We start from the raw sequence: 27,611 nt of genomic DNA, 5'->3' as shown, positions 1-27,611 counted from the left end.
TGAAAATGGACAAGTCAATGAGGCCCGGATGAGATACATTCAAAGATCGTAACAGAGTTTAGGGGCGTGCTGGCAACACCATTAACAGAATTGACTAGTCACTATTAATGGGTGTAATACCACATAACTGGAGAAGCACAAATGCAGCCCCACTCCACAAAAGCAGAAGTAGGGTAGAGGCAGGTAACTGCAGGCCAGTGAGCCAAGCGCCCCTAGTGGGGAAATTAATGGATACACTAATGAAAGAAAAACATCAGCCAAGATCTGCGGTAGCTTGGATTTACTAGGGGGATGTCATGTCAGACAAACCTATTATGTTATTCACTCGGTCAAAATCTATTAGATCTTGATTGTAGTAAGGCCATTCACACTTTCCACATAGAAGACTGATAAACAAGTTGCAATTTGGAATTGGATTCTAAGGTTGTTAAATGGATAAATAAGGTATTGCTTATTATTGCTTGAAGGATTGGTGATAGAGTTGTGGTAAATGGGTTGGTCCCTGAGTACCTCAGGGACCAATGGTCAGGAAGGGAAAGTATGCCTTTTATGTAAATGACACAAACATTTGCAACAGAGCACTCTGGGGGAGTAAACAAAATGATTAATGATCTAGATAGATTGGTAGAATGATCAAGAGTGTGGCAACTGCAATTTAATGCCAAAAAGTGCAATATAATCCATTTGTGTCACAAAAATCCAAAAGGCAGAATACAGGAATAATGGCACGGTTTTGTCAACCACTATAAAGGAAAGGGGCCTTTAAATCATTATTTCAGCTGCCTTAAAAGTAGACAAGCAATGTGACAAAGCAATGCAACAAACCAATGGGAATAGCCAACAGGATGCTACACTGGCGGCCGCTCTGAGTCTAAAGCGGCCGCCACCGCGGGTAATTTAAAACCGCGTGCAGGCGCGTTTTTTCCCCGATGCGTGCCGCACGGCACTGGTGCCTCCGTTGCCTCCGTTGCGCCGGCATCCCGAAGGCATCCGTGACGCTGGGGATCACGCTGTATGTGTGGGGGATGTGGGGGATCAGGGGAAGCAGAGGCGGAGCAGCCAGGGGTCGCGGACCGGACGAAGGAAGGAAGGGAAGATGCGGCTGGAACATTACGGGCATTTGTTAGCTTAAAGCTGGCCGCAGTAGTAGGTGGCATAGGGAGATGTATTAGCAGCAGAGAGGTAGCCACTTTATAGATCATTGGTAAGACCACACTTAGGGGCTTGTGCTCTAAAGTGATTTACTGGTGATTAGGCACCAACACACGGAAGCTCGCATTGATTTGAATGGGAGTTCCCATGCCTTCATGTCAGACCAGCACTAACACTTTTTTAGAACATAACCCTCCTAGAGTACGGAGTTCAGTTCTTGAGACCATACCTCCAAAAGGACATGCATCAATTGTGCAAAGAGCTACACAAATGGTGCATCCATCATCACAAATGGTCTCCATCATAAAAACATAAGGAAATACTAAAGGACTTTAATATGTACAGCTTGTAGGACAGAAATAAGAGGAGGAATATGATAGATATTTTCAAATATATAAAGAGTTTAAACAAAGTACAGGAGTGAAGCATATTTCAGAGAAGGAGAAATGTTAGAACAAGAGGCCATGCTGTGAAGCTTGAGGGTGGCAGGCTCAATGGAAATGTGAGGAAGTATTCATTCACGGAAATGATTATGGAATAGCCTTACAACAAAGGTGGTAGAGGCCAATACAGTACGGGAGTTTAAAATGCTTGGAATAGCCAAGTCGATAATCAAATGGGCTCTAAGGTTTTACAGCAGATAGAAAACCGAGCAGACTATGTGGGTCTAGTGGTTCTCATATGGCACCAAATGTTATGCTTCTGTTTGAAATTTCATTCTCATGCACTTTTTGCCTGGTTTGCTGCAATACCGACCAGAAAATGACAGTCATAAATCTTACCTGGCGAAGTGGGAGGGTTGAGTGGAGATGCAGTGTGGGGAAAGGAGGAAAGGAAGGAAAGAAAGACCAATTTAGTAGCGAGTCTACATAAAGAATACCATTAGGTTATGGTGGAACCCTACATTGTATAATGTTCATACAGTAAAGATAGAAATGCAACTACACTCACATTCTATTTCTGCTGCAATTTGTAGGGTGTGGGGTTTTGCAACAATGTTTCCTCACCCTAACCTCATAGTTTGTGGCTATTTATGTGTGTTAGAGCAGGGATGCCCAAACTGGGGGGGTGCAAGATTTTCTTTGGGGGGGGGGGGGGGAAGTGGGCGCAGTTTTTACAGAGGACCCACGCTCTTCCCCAAAGCATTTAAATTAAATGCCGGGGAATCGCGTTGAAGGCCTCTACTGTATGTTCCCTTACTTGATCTACAGCGGTTTCTGGTGACGCAACATCAAATGATGCTGCGGGGTCACATGATGTCGCGTTGTATACATGACGTTGTGACGTCAGAAACGCTGGTGACAAGGTAAGGGGGGCGCGAGCAAGTAGGGCGGAGAGAAGGCAGGGGGGAGCAGATGAAAAGGTTTGCGTCCCCCTGTGTTGGAGTACAGCATACAAATCAAGACATAACAAAATTATATGTTTTGAAGCTGTACTTCAAGCTCTTTTCCTCTTTGAAGAACACATTTTGTGAGTCTCGACATGTACAGTATAGACACCTATTAAATTTGTAGAGCGAAATGCATACTTATTTTCATGAGTGAGAGACTACTTTACTTTACATCAGGCCTGCACAACATACGGCCGCATGCGGCCCGCCTGGCCTCTCTGTGCGGCCCGTGATGACTCCGGCCAAGCACCAGTTAATTAAATAAATAAAAAAAAAGTTTTAAAAAATGGCGGCGATTCACCCCCCCCCCTCTGTCCCTCCCTCCCCGTCCCCGGGTTTTGCGGTGCGCGGGGGCAGCAGCAGCATGAGGAGGATGCGGCAGCCGTGAGTATTTTTTTTTTCAATAGCAGGATGCCGGGGGAGGGGCTTAGTACTGGGGAGAGAGGATGTGCTGAGCTGATCTAAGAGGTGTGTGTGTGTGTGTGTGTGTGTGTGTGTGTGTGTGTGTGTGTGTGTGTGTGTGTGTGTGTGTGAAAAACAGGCTTGTGGGTGTGAAAAACGGGCTGGTGGGGGGTGGGTGTGAAAAACGGGCTGGTGGGGGGTGGGTGTGAAAAACGGGCTGGTGGGGGTGTGTGCTGCTGACATGTGAGGGGGGTGGGCTGCTGACATGTGAGGGGGGGGCTGCTGACATGTGAGGTGCAGGGGGGGAGAGAGTGATGTGAGTTGCAGGGGGAGGGTGTGATGTGAGTTGCAGGGGGGAGAGAGAGTGTCATATTGAGAGGAGGGGGAGAGTGTCATATTGAGGGGAGGGGGAGAGACTGTCATTTAGGGGAGGGGGAGAGTGTCATATTGAGGGGAAGGAGAGAGAGTGTCATATTGAGGGGAGGGAGAGTGTCATATTGAGGGGAGGGGGAGAGAGTGTCATATTGAGGGGAGGGGGAGAGTGTGTCATATTGAGGGGAGGGGGGGAGTGTCATATTGAGGGGAGGGGGATGAGGATGATGATGATGAGAGGTGCTGGAGGAGAGATGATGATGATGATTATGATGATGATGATGATGATGATGATGATGATGATTTAACCCATGCGGCCCAAATTTTTTTTCCTTGGAGCAGTGCGGCCCTTCTCACTTTACGAGTTGGGCAGGCCTGCTTTACATGAACAGTACTAAGCGATTTAAAGAGAAAAGTCAACATTTCAATGGATAACAGAAGGGTTACCAAAAAGAGACAGGGTGGAATACAGCTAGAACAGATCAGGAGAAATGTGATATGAAAAAAACCCTGAAGTGCAGCATTAGCAGCTTTTCCTGTTACCTAATTGGCAGTCAGCCCGAGACAGATTTATGCTTCCGATTTTGTAAACCAAACAAGAGAGAATAGGTCAGTTAAGTACTACCTAGTTTGAATCATATAGGAAATGGCAAATGAACGTGTTTTTCTCTTTGGTCCAGCCAGGGGAGAGAGAGGAACAGAGGTTTGGGAATGCATCAGCTCCTGTTCTTTATTCTCATTATTATCTTTTTCCATTTCAGCAACAAAGCAGGAAATGCTCTTTACAAACACATTTTTGTGCAAAGTGTATGTTAACACAAGACTTGCTTTCAAATCTTCCTTTCTCTTTCCATGCACCTCTGCTTGAACTACTTACTGTATTTACTTCAAACGCTGTTCCTTCTTATATCTGACCCCATACTTTGACATTCTCCGCCTGTTTACAGATGTCATTCATCATTTCTCTAGCCCTTTATTTCCAATGCATTTGTACAGCAAAAATATGCACATATACTGGCCATTTGGGCAAGTTATATTAGTCATAGTTGTACATATGCTTGCATATGTAAATCAAATAGATAATATTTAATCAGTTGGTTTATATTTCACCCTTAGGCACAATTTTCTAACAGGAGTTCAGTTTGGATTTGCCATGTATGGCAGGTCTTAGAAAAAAATGCATGGAAAAAACTTCAGTCTAACTCCCATTACTGAATATTTTTTTCATAATTGCATTATGCTAAATTGGATATCATCTCATAATTACCACATTTGGAGTCATTCTGACATCTGGCTCTATATATTGTGATTATTAGATGATTATTCAAGTTCTTTCATATAATAACTAATAAGATTAAACAAATCAAAGAGGGATTTAAAAATGGGATTAAAACAAGGATGATTTATTTTAACCATTTCAAGCAATGGGATGAACATTGTGTTGGGTCAGGCGCATGTGGAAGGAAAAAATGCCACAGAGGCAAGAAATTTATGAAAAATATACAGCATGGTGAATAATAAATATTCCTGTGTTTTGTAAGATCACACAGTAAAATTGTGCTGGATTAATAGAAATAATTTAGTTTATTTGAACATGCTTTTAAAGAAATGCTTCTTCAATTACTGTGTTTTCATATACATGATAATTAGAAATTTTTACCCCTTGTTTAGATTTCATTTTGATGCAACGGTATCACAGTAATTGGTGATGGAGCTACATGTTTTAGAAACTGCTCGCATGCTCTGACCAGATATAATGGTCAAATTAATTAAAATTAGGAGCCATATTTATGCAATATGGAATAGCGCTACTAAGTATGGGCCTAAAGCTTTCTGAGCAAGGGGAAGACTGCTTCATAGCATATAAATAGGTGCCTTCTGGAGAAAAGTGATTTGCATTTTTCAGCATTTTAACAATCACTTGAGGTAGCACAAACGTCAAATAAAAAGCATTATTCTTCAGGAGTTAAATTTCACTAGCGGAAAATAAGCATAGTAGCTCTCCAAGACACCCCCCCCACTCCCGCCCCTCCCTCAAGTGGGTCTTAAGTAACTTTTTTTGTGTTATTAAAGAAAAGGGATTGCAGAGGACTCAGGGATATAAAACACGTCACATTCCAGGATTGAAATCTGGCATCTTCTCGGACAGTAGAGATAAAGGAAAACCTTCTAATGCATCTTGAAAGACATTCTTTGGTGTTATGCAGAATAAGGGTGTGTGGCTAGGACGACAGTCCAAACATTTGTGTACGTTTACTAAATGTTAAATATCGTGTCTGACAGCGATTCGGAAGAATTACATATGAATCTTTGTAACATTTGTGATGATATGAATAAAACAATATTAAAAACACTTCAAGTTTCGTAGGATGCAAAGGATAGATATCCATTTGTCACTCATACTTAGGAGTGTCAGTCAAAAATTGTTTTTTTTAAATGTGGCAAACTCACCTGAACACAGATAGGTGTTTTCAGAGGCTTAGAATTATATTTTTAAGTACATATACAGAGAGACTTGTCCAAGGTCACACAGATCTGACTTCTTTTAGGACAGTGGACAGTGGTCCCACTTCATAGGCCAGGTCCAGGAAATCGAGGTAGAGAAAGGTCAAATAGATACAGCAATTTGCCAATCTAAGGCTGCGTCCATGGTGAATTGTGCCGGGCGGAGGCGCGCTGAGGCTGAGGGAAAGCGGGTGCTTTCCCTGGCCTTAGACCTTGCGCCGTCCAGGAGCGTGTGGGGGGGGGGGGGCTTTCTGTGACATCACGGAGCTGGTACCGCTCACATGACCGGCCCTGCGCTCCCTTGAGCGCTTGAATTGAAAATTTGGCTAAGACTTACGCTTCCACACGCTTGCGGAAGCGTAAGCGAGCCCCTGCTAAAGCCGCTCTCATTGCGGCTGCAGGGGCTCAGTGCCGAGCAGCAGCGCGTCTCAGCACGGCGCATAAGCGCTGACCATGCCCGAGGCCTAAGGAAGCTGTGAAGTAACTAAGTGAAGAAAATCAAGGCTCCACGGATTTGCTCAATAAACTAATCCTTATGCCATTTCTACTTTTGAGAAAGGCCTTTGTGGCCGAAACGTTAAGTCTATTGGCAATAAATTAGTTTATTGAGCAAATCCGTGGAGCCCTGATTTTCTTCCCTTCGTTATACCCTGGATTGATACAGAGAATCCTGAACCAGGAGCACCGGTAGTTGTATCCCCTTTTTTCTGATTATAATAGTGTGCAGCAATGTATCATTCTTCTATTCTTTCAACTAAGTTCCATCTTTAGTGTTGTACCGGGTCCTACATTTTCTGAAAACCGGGTAACGGGTACCTGGGCAAAATGAATCATTTTACCCGGCCGGGTATCCAGTTACCCGGACGTCACTTACATGCAGTGGGAGGAAAACCGCGATGACATCTGGGAGCAGCAGCAGATGTCCTGTTGGCGGCTAGCAGCAACAGAAGTTCGTACTCAGCCGGCATGAGCAGGAGGAATACAGCACACAGCTGATACCAGTGGGAGACGTCGAACCATGTGACCGGAGCAGGAGCGTTCCTATTGGACAGCCGGGGAGGAACGCTCCTGCTCTGGTCACATGGTTCCCCGGCTCCCACTGGTATTAGCTGTGTGCTGTATTCCTGCTGCTCCCGCCGGCTGAACACGGACTTCTGTTGCTTCCACCGCCACCAGTACCTCTGCTGCTGCTCTCAGATATCGCCGCTGTCTTCCTCAATTCTTTTTCACCTTCCGTCGCTGGCTGCAGTTAAGTGATGAAGTATTGTCATTTACAGTGACATTACCCGGCGCTGGTTCTTAACCGATGCCGGGCCCAGCCCCCTGCTGCCGACTAAGCCAGGTAATGTCCGGGTTGCTGAAAAAGCGCTGTGTAAACCGGGTACCGAGTAATTACCCGGTGCTCGGTACATCACTATCCATCTTATGACTACACATACTACATGAACACAGAGTAATAATTGTGGATTTTTATAGAGCACCAAATAGGCATTGGGAAGACTAATTTTAAACACACTAAAATACAATAAATTATTAAGAAAGGATTCAGAGGCAGAAGCTATAGTATGTTGTATGTTGTCATAATCTGTCAATTGGATAGGAGGAGTTGAAAATCTATGTTGTGAACACAAACAAGAGGATCAATTTTTCACTGAGAAATCAATTCAAATGTGGTTCAAACAGCAATGAGAAAATGAAAAAAGGGCTATTCATATGTTAATCAGACTGCTCCTGTACAAGGTTTGCCTATGTAAAGGGTCATCTGTGGTTTGATCTGATGTTAAACAGACAATACTAAAATACACACCAGGGCACAAGGCAAATAGCCACAGTATAAAACTATTCTCAATTCATTTGGCCAAGCTTTCCTATCTTAGCCTTTTGTATTATTTTATGAAATTGCTCAATCCTAGAGGTGAGAGCTCTGGAAGACTGACAGACAAAGAGAATAACTTAAAATAAGAAAATAAATCTATATTAACTCTTAAACGTTCGATATTGCTGCATTAAAAATCTGTGCGATAAAAATGTTGGGTTTTAAAAAAACATTCTATATTTACTAAGCATAATGTGTTCATACAGTAAGTGGGTTGTGATATTCAATGTTATTTGCAGGCACAAAAAAAAGTGATAACTTGGCGTAACGATACAAGTGTGTGGTGTGGTGCGGGTGGAGATATCACATTTCACCATGGGGCTATATAATGGGCCTTTTAACAAAACCCTATGGCAGAAAATTATTTAATTCCATAAATGCCACAGGCACCAAAGGCGTTAACATACAACACCCTACAAATAAAACACAAAAAGCATAACATCCATATGTGCAAATTGGGTTGACCGTGACCAGCTAGGCACTTGGCTTTCCAGGGCTTATTATATGAAGTTATAGGTGATCTAAATAAGCAATAGTTTTTGGTGGTAGCCCGACATCGCCATGTCTCAGTTTAGTGAACAGAATGTGAACAAGTAACTTAACCTTAATTACTCATTTACATGCAACACCTTAAAGCTATCTTCGCTACTATGGATGTAAATTCCTTTTACACAAACATCCCACATGCTGATGGAATAGCAGCTTGTTTTAAATTCCTGCAAGCCAAAGAACAACCTCATGATAGCCAACCCAAATATATTGCCAACCTCATCCACTTTCTTAACCCCACAACAACATCATATTCAATGGAAAACACTCCTTGAGAAAGACCAGTCTTGGTTGAAACGTGTGGGAGGAGGTTTCTTTTTTGTCTGTGGATTGTATCCTTTTTATGTAGATTATTAAAGCCATTTTTTTTAACCTTTTTCTCTGGTGAGTCTTGATCTTAATCAGGAGCGGCAGGACTGCTGATCTATTTTTTTCTACTTTTCTCACTGGCAGGTTACAGAGAGTAGAATAAATAAATAATGCGCAATAGAGTGCTTTGCACAGAAACCTGGTAGAGTGCATTAGATTAGTCCAGGAGTGAGGACATAAAGGCATCGACAAGCATAGTAAGATCTTCTGGGTGGGGGGGTCCCCTGGCAGTCCCATTCAAACTGAATGGGACTGCCAGGGACCCCTGCTGTGTTAATCTGATGGGTCATTAGTCAATGCAGAAATGCCTTAAACGTGCCTTAAACTAGCCAGGTTACACCCAGCATGTACCCAGCATGTAACCGGGCTAGTTTAAGGCAAGCCTTAGAATACTCGTTGTCTCGTCTGTACTCTCTCCTTTGTTATTTTACTACTAGGCCTTTGTAAAGCCCTAGTACTATTACCTTCACAACTGTATATATGTAGAGGTATAGGTTAAATGTTGGTCAGTCTATACATTACAGGGTGTAAATATTCAATAATGTTTTTTAATGAAAAAGCAATTTATGTGGCTGCATGTTGTAATACTTGATTTTGCTTTGTACTTGAATATATTCATTTTCAGGATGTGGGTCGACAAAAAAATGACATTCAGTATAATTATCTAGAACAATACATAAACATACAGTAGTTGAATCTGTGACTGTACATGGGTGTTGGTGCACTTGTTCACACTCTGATTCTTACCAGGGTTGCAGTCTGTGAGCAGCGAGCAGATGGACAGGAGAACTTTAGAAATGGTTAGTGCCGGACTCCAGTTATCTTTCAGGATATCGAGGCAGATCACTCCCTGGCTGTTAATATTACAGTGGTAAATTCTTGTCCGAAAAGTCACCTGGGGGAAGAAAAATCAAAAGAAACATTTGAGTCATTTTGTTTTCAATGAATTATCGTCAGTCAGGAAAACACTCTAGGAACACTTGCTAAAGCATCGCCAATTAAAAATATACCTCAGCTAAACAGTAAATCAGATAGGAATCGTGACTTTTGACACACTAAATACTATCTAGTAAAGTAGTATCACATGCTTGTCAACTTAAAATATATTTTAATGCACATAAAGTATACCTAAAATACAATATTTCAATATTTTATCTCTTACTCAACTGGTGAGATTCCGCCAAACTCAGCAAATCTTGTAATGGGCATTCTCAATAACAATGCTTTTGTATTAGCCGTGTGGATGACATCTACATTGTTTGCAGTAGAATGCAAATATATATGTTATAGGATGTCAAATGTCTCAATATTGGTTTACATTTTCTCATAATTATTCTCGGGGAAAGCCATTCTGAATTGTCGTAGCTATAACTGATATATACATCTACCTTATTCCCATTTAACGGAAGTGTAATTTCTTTAAAACGTGTTAAACTACAATATTGAGTTTGTCAAACACTAGTCTTTGAAACTTTCCACCCATTACAGCTAACATTTTTGAATCACTGAGCATTACTCCACTATATCCTAACTCATTTGGGAAACTGACATCATTATGATTACTCTGTCTCTTGTCCAGTTAGTCAGCCAAGCCTCTAACGTGCAGGAAATAGCAGCACTCTGCTCCTTTCCTTGCTGAGATCAGCCATGATCTATCTAAAATCAACTGAGCTAAAACAGCTCCTCTTAGGTAGATTATTGTTGTCTGCACCATCAGTTGTTTAGCCCTCCACTGCATCAGTGCGGAAGATCCTATAGCCATCAGATACAGGACCTCGAATAATAAATAAACAAAATAAAAAAAATCTATAAAATAAAGTCTAATAAATCATAATTTTTCTTGTGAAAAACATAAAAAAAAAAACCTGTACATCAAGATATATCAGCACCAACAAAGTGAGAAAAAGCCCCACATACGGACATAACATGTTTCAGCAAACGTGCTTTATCAAGACTACATGTATTTACATATATAAAATGTCAACACATATAGGAAGAAGGCAGCACAGGAAAAGCTTTCATCCTTCCTTCACAATTAGATGTGCCCATTTTGGAGGTTCTGTGAGTGCTGAAACGGTTCTGATGAGGATTTTTTTTTCAAAATAATCAGTCTTACTAAAGCAACATATTATTCAGCAAGGCTACATACCGTATATGCCAACATTTCCTCCCGGGCGATCACGAGGTTAGGCCCCACCCCCAATGAGATCACCAATACCGCCCTAAATTACTATCAATATCCCAACGACATCATTAGACCCATTCACTTCCTACCTGCACAGATTATCTCATAGTAACTCCCTGGAGCCTACACCCTCTGCTGCAGGCAGATCTAATCTGTCATTTGGAAATCGATTAGACCTGCCTGGCAGCCTCATGGAGCAATGTGGAGTGTCTCATCTACTTATTTTTGGCACTGTGCCTGTAATCGGGAGATGCAGGGGATTGAGAGCGAGGAGAGAACCTGACCCTGTAATAAGCAGTCTCCCTCCGTAATTTGGAGGATTGGTATAAATGTATTGGGGATGTGACTTGTAAATACAAGATAAAGTCCATGCGGGTGAAACATCCGATAATTAATTAATATTTTTCATGAGAATAACCAGCCAGACTTTTATAGATTTTTTTTGCGATTGTAGCTGTTCACAGTTTGAGGTCTTTAAGTAAAATATAAAATGGAATCATTTAAGATTTACAGTATACATAAAAATACACAAAAAATATAGACAAATCATATTTTTATTGAACTTTATTTTGTGTAGTTGAAAGTTCTAGTCGCTGTACTGGTTCTGGAGAAATATACAGTAGATACATAGTTACATAGTAGATGAGGTTGAAAAAAGATGTACGTCCATCAAGTTCAACCTATGCTAAATTTAGACAACAGATATTTTATCTTTTATCTATACTTACTTATTGATCCAGAGGAAGGCAAACAAAACCCCCCAGAGTCATATCATCCAATGATGTCTCATAAGGGAAAAATTAATTCCTTCCTGACTCCAAGAATTGGCAATCGCATTAATCCCTGGATCAACATATTTCCATTGTATACTAATTTGGTATATCCCTGTATACCTTTCCTATCTAAAAAGATGTCCAACCTTTTTTTGAACAAATCTATTGTATCTGCCATCATAGTCTCCATGGGTAATGAATTCCACATTTTAACTCCCCTTACTGTAAAGAACCCTTTCCTTTGTTGCTGGTGAAATCTCCTTTCCTCCAACCTTAAGGGATGGCCCCAAGTCCTTTGTACTGCCCGTGGGATGAATAGATCTTTTGAAAGCTCCTTGTATTGTCCCCGAATATATTTGTATATAGTTATCATATCCCCTCTTAGACGCCTCTTTTCTAATGTAAATAAATCTAATTTAGCTAGCCTCTCCTCATAAGTTAGATTGTCCATCCCGTTTATTAATTTGGTGGCTCTTCTCTGCACTCTCTCTAGTTCCATAATGTATTTTCTTAGGATTGGTGCCTAAAATTGTACTCCATATTCAAAGTGAGGTCTTACTAATGCTTTGTAAATGGGCATAATAATGTTTACTTTCCTTCCATCCATTGCCCGTTTGATGCAAGATAAGATCTTGTTTGCCTTTGCAGCTACTGCATGACTTTGGGCACTATTGCTAAGCCTGCTGTCTACAAGCACTCCTAAATCCTTCTCCATCAAGGATTCCCCCAATTTATCCCCATTTAATTTGTAATTCGCCTTTTTATTTTTGCATCCCAAATGCATAACCTTACATTTATCTGTATTAAACCTCATCTGCCATTTACCTGCCCACGTTTCCAGTCACTCCAAGTCCTTCTGAAGAGAAATTACATCTTGCTCTGATTCTATTACCTTACACAATTTAGTATCATCAGCAAAGATGGAGAGTTTGCTCTCGATGCCAACCATTAATAAATTAATAAACTAATTAATATTAATAAATTAATAAAATAAGGTCATTAATAAACAAGTTAAAAAGCAGGGGTCCCAGTACCGATCCCTGAGGTACTCCACTCCTACATACATTGTAGGTTGTGATAACTTTTATGTACAGACCAATTGAAATTGGAAAAGCCTTTGCATGCTATAATTTCATTTATTGACAACCCTAGTGTTTTTCCTGTTTCATGAAACAAAGCACATACAGCTAAAATAACAAGATATTGCAGCATATACACCAGGGGATGGATGGCGGGCAATTGCAAGCCTTTGCGGACCATACACTTAATGTAGGTCTCCCCCACATGCTCCCCTCCTCACCAGCTTCTCCCCCAAATGCTCCCCTCCTCCCCAACACCTCCCCTCTCTTCATGGCCGTCTTAACGTATGGGCAGACTGGGCAGTTGCCGGGGGGCCCCACGCGCCCGGCCCATGCGTGCCCACCAATGCTCTCCCCCCGCCCGGCACCCCAGCTCTGCTCGCTCTCCCCCCGCCCGTCACCACAGCTCGCAGCCTAGCAGTGCAGCACTTCCGGTGCCTGCTGCTGCTAGTGAGCGCGTGGGAGGCTGGGAGCAACATTGTAGGTAGGGCCCAGTGCACTGCTTTGCACGGGGGCCCCTAATTTTGTTAAGATGGCCCTGCCTACATGCCCCTCCTTTCTCTCACACCCCCCCCTCTCTCTCAGGTCCCCGAACCTCCCAGGGCCCTACCTGTGGTGTGTGTACTTGCATGGCTGCAACGAAGGAGGGAGCCCACCCATGGGTGATTGCTGAAGTTGGGCCCGACCTCTGATGGAGCCCAACGTCTGTGTTAGGACCCCCTGACTGGGCTCCCTCAGCCGCCGGGTAAGGCCCTGCACCACAGGTAGAACCTGGAGAGGGGTGTGTGTAGCGCAGGGGGCCCAACCTGTGGTGGGCCAGATAGATTCATCTGGCAGGCTGTATTTTGCACACCACTGATATACTGTACATTTTAGCCTCTATTGATGAGATGTACATAGGAATAATTAATTGATTGATGCATAGAAGATTTAAATGTTATAAAATGCAGAACTTCGCCAATGTGCATTACTTTGGAATGTTCCGCTACTGCAGCAATCCCTGCGGCTAATTTTAATAGGCAGGCGGTTCCCCAGAGCTGATCAGTGGTCCCTCGACATATTTGTTGTTTTTTGTTTGCTGGTTTTGCCTAGTGGACAGCCGGCCCACCACCAAGGGAGGGTCTGCAGCTCCTGGTCCAGGTAAGTAAAAAAATATATTTTTAGCAGAAATTGTTGCTTTAATTAAAATTACACTTACCACCACCGCCACCACCAGCCCCCCCCCTCCTTTCACCTTTGTAGGTACAGCATATTAAATATAGGTGTAATGAAATTGAAGGGGAAAAAAATACACAATAAGACAATATAGACAATATACTGTAGCAATGAATGCTGATATTTAAAGAATAATTAATTCAAGTAAAACCTTGCAGTTAACATTTGTTCCAATTATAGGCCAAAGCCTCTTGTTCTAAAATTGAAACCTATATTACCATGACAGTACGTGTAACTGGAAAGAACGACGACTATTGTATCTATACATATAAATGTCAAAAGCAATCTGTTAAAGGCCCCTGTAGACTTGAGGTGTAGGTCAACTTTGTATGACTTTCACCTAATCTCTATTTACCATATATTACTAAAAGTTAAGTTGCTAAAGCTCTGTAAGGCAGAAAAAATTGTCTCCAGATTTTCTATTATGTACAGCTCAGATAAAAAAAAAAAACGACAATTATAAAATGCTGGTCAAAGGACAGCATTAAATGGTAGTAATTTTAGTTTAATAGCACACCACGGTGTTAATTATTGGTGGTTGATTATTTTTTTTAAACAGTGTAAGCATAATCAAAGTTAAAACAATTCTAACAGCTTTGACTATGTATTACGATGATAACCATTAGGCTGTCTGCTGCCGGCTTTATTTCCGTGGAGTGCTTTTTAAAACCAAAACAAACAAGGAAATGTTCCCTGTGCTGTAATTGAGTCTGTAGAGTAGGAATATTTTACAAATTGCCCACACTTTGAAAATATGGGGCACACTAACAGATTTGCAGTGGAATCACTTCAGAGAAAAATCTTCTGGTTAACAAAAGAAATATGGAAGCAGAAGAAAAAAGTTCAGACTAGTGGCAGTCTAGGACATTTGGTCGCTGCTGGCGTTTAGCTCCCACTCATTTCGCCACTGGGACTTTCCTCCGCCGGCTATTTTGCTGCCAAGGTAAGCCTTTAACTTCCCCCCCAGCCCTAAACCCCTAATGCCAACGCTACCCCATACCCTAAAAACTTTAACCCATTGCTCTATAACACCTGAGTGTCTAGCGGTGGAGAAGCTGCAGCAACGGCTTCCTTGGTAGCGTCGATTTGGTCGTGGCAAATCAGCCACGACCAAATGTCCGATTCTGCTAGAGGACATGGTGTCAACAGAAAACACTGACTTCACAACAGTGTTTTCCCAAATGTTACCTATGGTTATTACTTAGATGCAGCTTTATCACTGCATCAGTTTTCTGATCTCAAAACAAAACTTTCAAACAAACTATATGCTGCTCAATTTTGTCCCCACAACGGATTGTTTCATTGCAATTTTAAATAGGGTATAAAAAGAAAAACCCGGGACAGGTGGGGTATGTATTACATGAATAATGGCAGCATTCGTTATGGTACATGCAACACAGAAATCCAAATAATAGAAAGGGATGAGGGGTGGGGTAAGAGGGGAGATGTGGTCACCATCAGCAGCTCAGCAGGTCTCTTTTGCAAGTGTCCAGAGAGAATTCCCTGTGTCAACAGTGTTCATACTGGGAAGAGTCATACTTGTGAAGGAGGGGGGGAGGGGAGAAGGGGAGAAAGGTCGGGAAAGGCATCTGAAGGGGAGTTGAATCTCCACTCTATGGCCCCCCAATAACCAATTACAGATAGTTAGATAGATAGATATGCTAAATCAGAGTTTGACGCAGGAGGGAAATGTTGGCTCGATAAGGGTTCCCATACATGGGGAAATTTGCGTATTTTTTCTCTTAGGAATGCGATAATCCTCTCTAGTTTAAGGATGTTTTTTCTAGCTTGCAGCAATGCAGCATCTGGTGGCTAGAAAAGTATATGTATTATTAACTTATTAGTGTTTGGGCATATTAGGGGGAGGTCTGTCTAGCAGGGCTAACCAGGGGTCTGGGGTCACAGTTACACTTCTTATTGAGTTAATAAGTTTGAATACCTGCCGCCATAGGGGGCTAATCTAGGATAGAGTCACTAGACATAGGAAAGAGCCTATATATCTGTAGCCCGGGAAGCACACGGGAGAGGTTAAACATATTCTGTATGGTGCTCAATTTTTGTTGCAAGTTAACACAAGGTGAAATCACAACAAAACAGTATGACTACTGTATGTAGTGGTTCACAAATTATTTTTCTTTCCTTAAAAAAACAAAAATTATAGGGGATTTTTTTTTATTTCCATAAATGCATAAATTCGTTGGGGCTACAATATACAGAATTAATGATTAATTATTCCTGCTGGGACAATGAGTACAAATGCCATTGGACAGAAAGAATGTAGCAGGTGGAAATCAGACACACAGATGTCAACACATATAGTTCCAATTCCTTTTTAAATCCAAATGATATAATTTAAGAAAGTCTCTCTCCCTTTCATTTATTTTTTTAAAACATAAATATTGTAAAAACATTTTTAAAATTAGGCCAAAAGAGCTTCTGCCCATGCTCTATAGGTTTTCAATTTCCTAAAATCCGTGCAATGACTCTTTTTGGAGGTATTTCGGCCATGGTTTTTGTAAAGGTGGCCCCTCCAGAAGGTATCTCATACAAATCATCTTTTTAACAAACGATTGTCAACCAGCCAAACTCAAGTTAAGGTGAGTAAAAAGTGACACACTTTCTAAAAAAAAAAAGTGCAGCAAAAAATAAAAAACCATATTAGAGTTATTCCACATGACTCACACAAGTTACACAAACCTGTTTGTCAGATCTTAAGCTACAGAAAGAGATTCTGGGTGTGGATATGCAACTGCATTTTATCCCTGTATTGATTTGTCAAAACACAATGCTTCATGAGTTTATTTGCATTATTAACTCAAATCAGGCATGATACCTGGCCTTGTAATAGGGTAAAGAACCAGAATCACAATGCATAGAAAACTTTTCCAAGACTTTAGTAGAGGTTACACGTTATTGTCTGATGCAAAGACGTCAAATGAAAAAAAGAAATATAAAAAACAATGGCTCCATTTTTGTTTTGCATCGGACTGTAGTTAGTCACCCTGAGCACCAAGCAAAATACCTACTACAACCTCTCAAGTGCTCTCTATCCACTAGGAAACCAAACCATACCTCTCAAATGCTATCTGGCGGGCTAATAGCCGCAAACAGCTCAAATGACTCTCCAGATCCAGTAAAGGAACCGAATATGTATTTATACAGTAAATATCATAGTTGGTAGTTAGAAGCACACATGTAGACTTGCATCTATGTCATTGCTTTATCACTGTGGGCCCTTATATTAAATATAGATATAGCACCAAGGTATAATTTAAAGGGGCAGTCTTATCTATGTACAACGTGAATGAATGGCAGTGGCAGGTGTCTAGTAGGTTAAATGTAAATATATATATATATATATTTTTTTTAAATCACTACAACTACAGTATAAACTTGAGTATTTGTAAACATTTTTTTTGTACATATTGCAATGGAAAGGTTTTTACAATCCTTTCCTAATTTCTTAAAAAAAACTGCATTGTTTGAAGCCTATAAAACCTGTAAGTTAATGATTTCCTTTTGGTATTGTGATGACATCATTTGCCAAGAAGTATTTCATCAGAATGAATTTAGCATGAACCAGTAAACAGAAAAACATTTAAAAAAAATTCACAGAACACAGATAATTGCATCTTTCTATTGAAGCCAAATAGATTTATAAGTTTCATTTCTTTCCTGCTATGTTGCACTGACCCTTTATATCAGCAGAGCCAATATCATCACTGCAGAATTGGCTCGCAGGAAGGTGTAGAAACATAGGCTCAATTTAATGAGCTACAAAGTCTTCAATTTGCTCGGTAAGATCTGAGCTCCATTGATTTGAACGAGGCTGAAATCTTTTAAAAAGCGAGAGGAAGATGGCAAAATAAAAAAAGCCAAATGGGCAGCCTACACTACTTACCATACTAACCTAAAACACACTGAAAAAACACAAGCAGAGGGATGATTTTATAAAGCACACTGATTCTAAACAAACATGAAACATGTTTTTACCTGCCCCAGATATAATATAAAAATGGAAAATCGAAAAAGCATTTCTGGTTTCTATTATGAAATGTGCAACTGTACAGTCATTAAAATGTTTAATTAAAAAGATGAACAGAATTACCCCACTTTACAACTGGTGAAGAATGTACAATGTTAAATTAAAAATGGAATATCACCAAAAGATCTATTTTTAGCTAAACATCATGTAAATAAAAGTGTGTCAGTTACTAGCACAAATCTTTTTCTAAAAATCTCAAAATGTACTGGCTTATAAGCACTTTTACATTTAAGATTTATTACTGTATCAGAGAACTATCTTGAGATCTGGGGAGCCCCCAAAGCTAAAAATAGTGTGGTTCATTTCCGGAAGACCCCCGTTCAAATTATACCCAAGTGCTAACTTATGTGAATCATCAATTCATAATAGCAACATGAGCTGGAGATCTGAATAGATCTGTAGGGTGCGGCTTGCATTATTGGACTGTAAATCAGTTCCAAATACTGTAAGACATTTCTAGGAGTAAAACCTCCACCGTTGAAAACCTTCTTTGTACTGTATATGGTAGCTGCTGAAGAAGCTTTGCCATGAGCTGGAGTACAATTCCTCCCATCTCACAGGGCAAAATAAGGGAGACTTGCAACATACATTACAATCAGGGGGAGACCCGTCCGATGCTGCGGATTTCCCCCGACCTCTGGCCAGGCCCTGCTGCCAGTCGCGCCCGGTCCCTGGCTCTCAGCTGCCTGTAAGCATCTTCCTCTCTGTATCCGAGGCTGCCGAGCTTCCTCTGCCGGCGCGCGTCGGGGCTCTCTGACGTCAGCATGCCGGAAGTTAGCTTGGCCCAGCTTCAGGCACGCCAAATACAGAGAGGAAGAGGCTTACAGGCAGCTGAGAGCCGGGGCCCTGGGACGACCGGCAGTAGGGCCTGGCCAGAGGTCGGGGGAAATTTGCAGGACCCCCCCCAGCCAGCGGACCCCACAGACACCGGGCCTCGTCTGACCCAAGGTAAGTCTATATTTTTTATATGTATTGCGGGGCTTGGGGGAAGTTGTATATGTATTGGGAGAATTGGGGGTATTTTTGTATGTATTGGGGAGCTTGGGGGGAATTTGTATATGTATTTGGGGGCTTGGGGGAATTTGTATATGCATTGGGGGGCTTGGGGGAATTTGTATATGTATTGGGGGGCTTGGGGGAATTTGTATATGTATTGGGGGGCTTAGGGGTATTTATATATATATATATATATATATAGGGCTTGGGGGTATTTTTATATGGGTTGGGGTATTTTTTAAGTGGGTTGGGGAGTGTTGTTTTTTTTTATGGATTGTTCTCTTTTTTTTAGATGTATTGAGGTGGGTTTTATATGTATTTTTTTAGCAACTGAAAATATTACTGTATGCTCATGTGCTTGTCATACACACACACACACACACACACACACATTGGGTATCTTTGTCTTTTGTTGAAAATATTAAAATAAACAGATTTCATTGTAATGATTATTTCCGTATTAACAATAACAAGAAAACAGTTAAGTAAAAGTTGCACGCTAATTTTTTTTTTTTCGTGCATTATGGGTTGGGGGGGAGGGAGGGGCCCTGCTCCTTTCATTTATCCTGGGCCCCATGATTTATTTTAGCGGCCCTGATTATAATATACCGCCTGTGGCAAGTCTAGTTTTTCCAGACCCGGGCACAATGCTTTCCGATGTTTGCTAATGGCATTGTACTTTAGGTGTCAAAGCACAGTGTTTTACACAGTTCTAACTAATATAGCCCTGTAAATCTATATAGATCACACTTAGGATGGCTGTATAACATCTGCTGCAAGCCTTGCAATTTTCCCTGTTAGATTACCGCGAGTGCACACCAGCTTGTCACATAGGATCTGCAGCAGCTGCCGTATACACAGAGAAGATCTTCAATGGTGGGGGGCCTTACTGCCACACGTCTTTTACTAGGAACCGATTCATAGTCTCATAATAATGGTTACAGACCTATGCATATCTCCAGCTCAGGTTTCCATAATTATATAGTGCAGGTGTTTTGACATTCATGTAGTAGAGCCTCGACTCCTCCATGTACCATTATTGCAACTCATCAATTCATAAATCAATGGATTTAATGTAAAAGCACATGTTTTGTACAAAGTCTTAGATGTGAAAATACAGAAACAAAAAGTTGATTTTGTGAATGTGTCCTTAAAACAATGGTATTTTCTGATACATTCTTTTAAAAAGCATCTCTTAGAGCAAATGGAGGCGTCATCTTTTATTTGCCAGACTTTAAAATAATTGAACATAGATCATAAAATAAATAAGCAAATAGTGCGACCTGCTCTGGTCATAGCATTATAGACCATATTGTCTCCTCCTGTCCAGCAACTGGTTCTGATTACTTACGGAGGAACAAGATCTATACACGATTCAATGAAAGAACCATAATAACATCATATAAAAGCACAATGTGGTTGGAGACAACATGATATAAATAATATAAAACATGTCACCAAGTTGGCACAAATTAATATAGATAAAGTGGTTCCTGCCCCAATGACCTTACAATCTATGGTGGCTTGTTGTGTCAGACAGCAAGCAAGGATCTTACCCCCTTCAGTGCCAGAGACTCTCAATGGATTGTACAGAGAAGAAAAGGAACAGATAAATGATTTCCATGACTGTGGACATTGTAAGTTTAAAGGCACTACTTTGAAGCAGCAATCCCTGGAGATAAAATGTGGCAGTCGGAGCTCCTGGCAAAACAATACGGTAAAGGACGTCTGCCTCAGCCTGGTTGCCAAAAACATGACATCTGAGATGTTGAGGCTTTCTATTGAGTGACACACCCACCAGGGTTTTATTTTATTTTTTAAACTAGCTGAGAGACCCGGCGTTGCCCGTGATGTAATGTTCCCGTTCCTCTCTCTCTCCTCCCCCTCTCTCTGTTTGTCCCCCATTCACATCAATCCAGTCCCCCCCCCCTCCTTTACAGCTTCATGTAGCGTGTGTGCGTCAGTCACTGTGTGTTTGCGCGTGCGTCAGTGAGTCTGAGGCAGAAACACAAACACACACAGACTGACTGACGCACACACAGTCAGTGTGTGCGTGTGTGTGTGCCTCAGTCAGTGTGTGCGTCAGTCAGGGTTTGTGTGTGCGTCAGTCAGTGTGTGTGTGCGCGTGCGGCAGTCAGTGTGTGTGTGTGTGTGGGGGTGTGTGTGTGTGTCAGTCGGTGTGTGTGTGTGTGTCAGTCGGTGTGTGTGTGTGTGTCAGTTGGTGTGTGTGTGTGTCAGTCGGTGTGTGTGTGTGTGTCAGTCGGTGTGTGTGTGTGTGTGTGTCAGTCGGTGTGTGTGTGTGTGTGTCAGTCGGTGTGTGTGTGTGTGTGTGTGTCAGTCGGTGTGTGTGTGTGTGTGTGTGTCAGTCGGTGTGTGTGTGTGTGTGTGTGTGTGTCAGTCGGTGTGTGTGTGTGTGTGTCAGTCGGTGTGTGTGTGTGTGTGTCAGTCGGTGTGTGTGTGTGTGTGTCAGTCGGTGTGTGTGTGTGTCAGTCGGTGTGTGTGTCAGTCGGTGTGTGTGTCAGTCGGTGTGTGTGTCAGTCTTTACAGCTTCATGTAGCGTGTGTGCGTCAGTCACTGTGTGTTTGCGCGCGCGTCAGTGAGTCTGAGGCAGAAACACAAACACACACAGACTGACTGACGCACACACAGTCAGTGTGTGCGTGTGTGTGTGCCTCAGTCAGTGTGTGCGTCAGTCAGGGTTTGTGTGCGCGTCAGTCACTGTGTGGGTGTGTGTCAGTCGGTGTGTGTGTGTGTGTGTGTGTGTGTCAGTCGGTGTGTGTGTGTGTGTCAGTCGGTGTGTGTGTGTGTGTGTCAGTGTGTTTGTGTGTCAGTCGGTGTGTGTGTGTGTGTGTCAGTCGGTGTGTGTGTGTTTGTGTGTCAGTCGGTGTGTGTGTGTGTGTGTGTGTGTGTGTGTCAGTCGGTGTGTGTGTGTCAGTCGGTGTGTGTGTGTGTCAGTCGGTGTGTGTGTGTGTGTCAGTCGGTGTGTGTGTGTGTCAGTCGGTGTGTGTGTGTGTGTGTCAGTCGGTGTGTGTGTGTGTGTGAGTCGGTGTGTGTGTGTGTGTGTCAGTGTGTTTGTGTGTCAGTTGGTGTGTGTGTGTCAGTCGGTGTGTGTGTGTGTGTGTGTCAGTCGGTGTGTGTGTGTGTGCGTGTCAGTGTGTTTGTGTGTCAGTCAGTGTGTGTGTGTGTGTCAGTCGGTGTGTGTGTGTGTGTGTGTGTGTGTGTGTGTCAGTCGGTGTGTGTGTGTGTGTGTCAGTCGGTGTGTGTGTCAGTCGGTGTGTGTGTGTGTGTGTCAGTCGGTGTGTGTGTGTGTCAGTCGGTGTGTGTGTGTGTCAGTCGGTGTGTGTGTGTGTCAGTCGGTGTGTGTGTGTGTGTCAGTCGGTGTGTGTGTGTGTGTGTCAGTCGGTGTGTGTGTGTGTGTGTGTCAGTCGGTGTGTGTGTGTGTGTGTCAGTGTCAGTCGGTGTGTGTGTGTGTGTCAGTCGGTGTGTGTGTGTGTGTGTCAGTCGGTGTGTGTGTGTGTGTGTCAGTCGGTGTGTGTGTGTCAGTCGGTGTGTGTGTGTCAGTGGGTGTGTGGGTGTCAGTCGGTGTGTGTGTGTGTGTGTGTGTCAGTCGGTGTGTGTGTGTGTGTGTGTGTGTGTCAGTCGGTGTGTGTGTGTGTGTGTGTCAGTCGGTGTGTGTGTGTGTGTGTGTGTGTGTCAGTCGGTGTGTGTGTGTGTGTGTGTCAGTTGGTGTGTGTCAGTTGGATTCAAAGAAACCTTTATGTGAATGTGCTCACACGTTGCATTGTGAGTACACATTTCTATGCTTCTTTTATAAATTTTTAGTGTTACTTGATACACACTATGTTTCCCTCTTTCTCTGTATGAATGCGGTTGCTGTTCTGTGAGAGCGAAAGCCCCGGCGATTACACTATCCAGTTTACAACCATCAGTGACTGCTGTATGCTGCTATCTTAGGCGGAGGAATATATTATTCAACTTTACATACAAAAACGCTGTTTTTTATCCTGCTTCTTGTAAGTAGGCGATCCGTAAGAGCCAAGTTTTTCCTGAAATCTGACCCATAATTGTCCTTAAGTACTACACTATGATTTGTTATTGTATGTTTTTTTCTGGGTGTTCCTGACGATCCTGCTCCCTTCCTGTCCTGGATTCAAACGTTTTGTGAGGGAATCAGTGTATATTCCCTGGAAGGTTGAGAGTTTCTTTCAGTTACACAATATATTATTTAATATTATTTTAATATTATTTAAATATCACTATCACTGTGTTTTAGCGCCACACTGAATCACTGGGTTTCACAGTTGGTGTGTGTGTGTCAGTCGGTGTGTGTGTGTGTCAGTCGGTGTGTGTGTGTGTGTCAGTCGGTGTGTGTGTGTGTGTGTGTGTGTGTGTGTGTCAGTCGGTGTGTGTGTGTGAGTGGGTGTGTGTGTGTGTGTGTGTCAGTCGGTGTGTGTGTGTGTGTGTCAGTCGGTGTGTGTGTGTGTGTCAGTCGGTGTGTGTGTGTGTCAGTCGGTGTGTGTGTGTCAGTCGGTGTGTGTGTGTGTGTCAGTGGGTGTGTGTGTCAGTCGGTGTGTGGGTGTGTGTCAGTCGGTGTGTGGGTGTGTGTGTGTCAGTCGGTGTGTGTGTCAGTCGGTGTGTGTGTCAGTCGGTGTGTGGGTGTGTGTCAGTCGGTGTGTGGGTGTGTGTGTGTGTCAGTCGGTGTGTGTGTCAGTCGGTGTGTGTGTCAGTCGGTGTGTGTGTGTGTGTGTCAGTCGGTGTGTGTGTGTCAGTCGGTGTGTGTGTGTGTGTGTCAGTCGGTGTGTGTGTGTGTGTGTGTCAGTCGGTGTGTGTGTGTGTGTGTGTGTGTGTCAGTCGGTGTGTGTGTGTTTGTCAGTCGGTGTGTGTGCGTCAGTCGGTGTGTGTGCGTCAGTCGGTGTGTGTGCGTCAGTCGGTGTGTGTGCGTCAGTCGGTGTGTGTGCGTCAGTCGGTGTGTGTGCGTCAGTCGGTGTGTGTGCGTCAGTCGGTGTGTGTGCGTCAGTCGGTGTGTGTGCGTCAGTCGGTGTGTGTGCGTCAGTCGGTGTGTGTGCGTCAGTCGGTGTGTGTGCGTCAGTCGGTGTGTGTGCGTCAGTCGGTGTGTGTGCGTCAGTCGGTGTGTGTGCGTCAGTCGGTGTGTGCGTCAGTCGGTGTGTGCGTCAGTCGGTGTGTGCGTCAGTCGGTGTGTGCGTCAGTCGGTGTGTGCGTCAGTCAGTGTGTGCGTCAGTCAGTGTGTGCGTCAGTCAGTGTGTGTGTCAGTCAGTGTGTGTGTCAGTCAGTGTGTGTGTGTGTGCGCACGTCAGTTAGTGTGTGTGTGTGTGAGCCAGTGTGTGTGTGAGCCAGTGTGTGTGTGTCAGTCAGTGTGTGTGTGTGTGTCAGTCAGTGTGTGTGTGTGTCAGTCAGTGTGTGTGTGTGTCAGTCAGTGTGTGTGTGTCAGTCAGTGTGTGTGCGCGCGTCAGTTAGTGTGCGTGTGTGCGTCAGTCAGCGTGTGTGTGTGTCAGTCAGTGTGTTGGAGGTGATGTGAGTGGAGCGCCGGGGAGGGGAGCACCAGGGAGGGGAGTCAGGGGAGGGTGTGTGCGCCAGTCGGTGTGTGCGTCAGTCGGTGTGTGCGTCAGTCGGTGTGTGCGTCAGTCGGTGTGTGTGTCAGTCGGTGTGTGTGTCAGTCGGTGTGTGTGTCAGTCAGTGTGTGTGTCAGTCAGTGTGTGTGTGTGTGCGCACGTCAGTTAGTGTGTGTGTGTGTGAGCCAGTGTGTGTGTGAGCCAGTGTGTGTGTGTCAGTCAGTGTGTGTGTGTGTGTCAGTCAGTGTGTGTGTGTGTCAGTCAGTGTGTCAGTCAGTGTGTGTGTGTGTGTCAGTCAGTGTGTGTGTGTCAGTCAGTGTGTGTGCGCGCGTCAGTTAGTGTGCGTGTGTGCGTCAGTCAGCGTGTGTGTGTGTCAGTCAGTGTGTTGGAGGTGATGTGAGTGGAGCGCCGGGGAGGGGAGCACCAGGGAGGGGAGTCAGGGGAGGGGAAGTGAGTCAGCGGCGGGGAGGGGAGGTGGGTCAGCGGCTGGGAGGGGAGGTGGGTCAGCGCCAGGGAGGTGAATGAGCGGCGGGGAGGGAGGTGAGTGTGATGGGGGTGTAGGAGGTGTGTGTGTATACCCGGCGTTGGCCGGAGGCAGGGAGGGGGGGCGTGAAAGGCAGGGGGAGGGGGGCGGGGAGGGGAGTCAGCGCCGGAGAGGGAGGTGAGTGTGATGGGGGGGAGGAGAGGTGTGTGTGTATACCCGGCGTTGGCCGGAGGCAGGGGGGGGCGTCAAAGGCAGGGGGGGGGGCGTCAAAGGCAGGGGGGGGCGTCAAAGGGAGGGGGGGGGGCGTCAAAGGGAGGGGGGGGGGCGTCAAAGGGAGAGGGGAGGGTGGCGTCAAAGGCAGGGGGGGGGCACCTCAAAGGCATGGATTCCTCCCCCTGCATTTCCTCACCTAGCAGCATTAAGTCCCTGCCGCCCTCCTCCTGCTCCTTGGGGATGTTGAGCCGTAGAGAGAGTGCTCTGGGAAGTGGAGGGGGGGGTGGGTAGGGGGGGGTGAAGTGGGGGGGTGGGGAAGTGACACACGCGACACCTACCTGTACTTCCGTGCGCCGCCATCTTCTCACTGGGCGCCGCGAGGGAGGAAGGGGGTCCTTCCGGGCGCCGCCATCTGTTCCAGTTGGAGCGGCGGCGGGGAGGGAGAGAGGTGAGTTGTAGCGGCGAGGGGGAGAGAGACCTGGCGTTGCCCGTGAGTAAAATTTCCCGCTCCCTTCTCTCTCCCTCCGTGTTCCCCAGAGGGGAGGGACGAACAGTGGACAGGAGGGGGGGGACGGACAGTGGACAGGAGGGGGGGGACAGTGGACAGGATGGGGGGACAGTGGACAGGAGGGGGGGGGGGATGGACAGTGGACAGGAGGGACGGACAGTGGACAGGAGGGACGGGGGGGTAATGGACAGGAGGGACGGGGGGTGGACAGGAGGGGGGAGGTGGACAGGAGGGGGGGCGGTGGACAGGAGGGGGGGGGACGGTGGACAGGAGGGGGGGGCGGTGGACAGGAGGGGGGGGGCGGTGGACAGGAGGGGGGGGGCGGTGGACAGGAGGGGGGGGCGGTGGACAGGAGGGGGGGGCGGTGGACAGGAGGGGGGGGCGGTGGACAGGAGGGGGGGGCGGTGGACAGGAGGGGGGGGCGGTGGACAAGAGGGGGGGGCGGTGAACAGGAGGGGGGGGCGCTGGACAGGAGGGGGGGGCGCGGTGGACAGGAGGGGGGGGCGCGGTGGACAGGAGGGGGGGGCGCGGTGGACAGGAGGGGGGGGCAGTGGACAGGAGGGGGGGGCAGTGGACAGGAGGGGGGGGGCAGTGGACAGGAGGGGGGGGGGCAGTGGACAGGAGGGGGGGCAGTGGACAGGAGGGGGGGGCAGTGGACAGGATGGGGGGACAGTGGACAGGAGGGGGGGGGGGATGGACAGTGGACAGGAGGGACGGACAGTGGACAGGAGGGACGGGGGGGTAATGGACAGGAGGGACGGGGGGTGGACAGGAGGGGGGGAGGTGGACAGGAGGGGGGGCGGTGGACAGGAGGGGGGGGGGGACGGTGGACAGGAGGGGGGGGGGCGGTGGACAGGAGGGGGGGGGGCGGTGGACAGGAGGGGGGGGGCGGTGGACAGGAGGGGGGGGCGGTGGACAGGAGGGGGGGGCGGTGGACAGGAGGGGGGGGCGGTGGACAGGAGGGGGGGGCGGTGGACAGGAGGGGGGGGCGGTGGACAAGAGGGGGGGGCGGTGAACAGGAGGGGGGGGCGCTGGACAGGAGGGGGGGGCGCGGTGGACAGGAGGGGGGGGGCGCGGTGGACAGGAGGGGGGGGCGCGGTGGACAGGAGGGGGGGGCAGTGGACAGGAGGGGGGGGCAGTGGACAGGAGGGGGGGGGGCAGTGGACAGGAGGGGGGGGGCAGTGGACAGGAGGGGGGGCAGTGGACAGGAGGGGGGGGCAGTGGACAGGAGGGGGGGGCAGTGGACAGGAGGGGGGGTAGTGGACAGGAGGGGGGGCAGTGGACAGTGAGACACACACACACACACACACACACACACACACGTGTCTCAGTTGATGCGCCCTTTCTCAGTTCCGTTTGGCGCCGGAGGTGGGGGAGCGACACCTACCTGTACTTCCGGGCGCCGCCATCTTCTGACTCGGCGCCGCGAGGGAGGAAGGGGGTCCGCCATTTTACGCGTCGCGTGGCAGCTGCGGGAAGCGAGGTGATTTGGAGCGGGGAGGGGTGAGAGGTGATGCCGCTGGGGAGGGGGAGAGGTGAGTTTGAGCGCCGCTGGGGAGGGGGAGAGGTGATGCCGCTGGGGAGGGGGAGAGGTGAGTTTGAGCGCCGCTGGGGAGGGGGAGAGGTGATTTGCAGCGGGGAGGGGGATAGGTGATGCCGCTGGGGAGGGGGAGCGGTGATTTGGGGAGGGGGAGCGGTGATTTGGAGCGGGGAGAGGTGATTTGGAGCGGGGAGAGGTGTGTGTGTGTGTGTGGCCGGCCGGCCGAGGGGGAAGGGCATGTGCAGAGAGGCGGCAATGTATTTAAAGTGACGGGCGGCCGGTGTAATGTGTGCGGCGGCCATGTGCTTGTAAGCCATGCAGTTGCGGAGAGTGGCGGTATATTTTTTGTGCACGGCCATGTGCACAGGGAGTGCCACGCCGTATCATG

At 45.8% G+C, this 27,611-nt stretch overlaps 1 protein-coding gene across 1 annotated transcript in view; it reads right to left on the bottom strand.

Moving 5' to 3' along the window:
• LOC142487498 (ubiquitin-conjugating enzyme E2 E2) overlaps window positions 1-27,611 on the bottom strand; it is a 277,270-nt gene that overhangs the window by 6,520 nt on the left and 243,139 nt on the right. Inside the window, exon 5 of the mRNA XM_075586939.1 lies at window positions 9,363-9,510. Within this exon, the coding sequence (XP_075443054.1) occupies window positions 9,363-9,510 (148 nt within the window). The remainder of the gene's footprint in view (window positions 1-9,362; window positions 9,511-27,611) is intronic.

This window comes from Ascaphus truei, chromosome 2 (genome assembly GCF_040206685.1).
Source record: "Ascaphus truei isolate aAscTru1 chromosome 2, aAscTru1.hap1, whole genome shotgun sequence".
In the NCBI taxonomy this organism is placed as follows: domain Eukaryota; kingdom Metazoa; phylum Chordata; class Amphibia; order Anura; family Ascaphidae; genus Ascaphus; species Ascaphus truei.
This window is presented reverse-complemented; position numbering and strand designations above follow the sequence as displayed.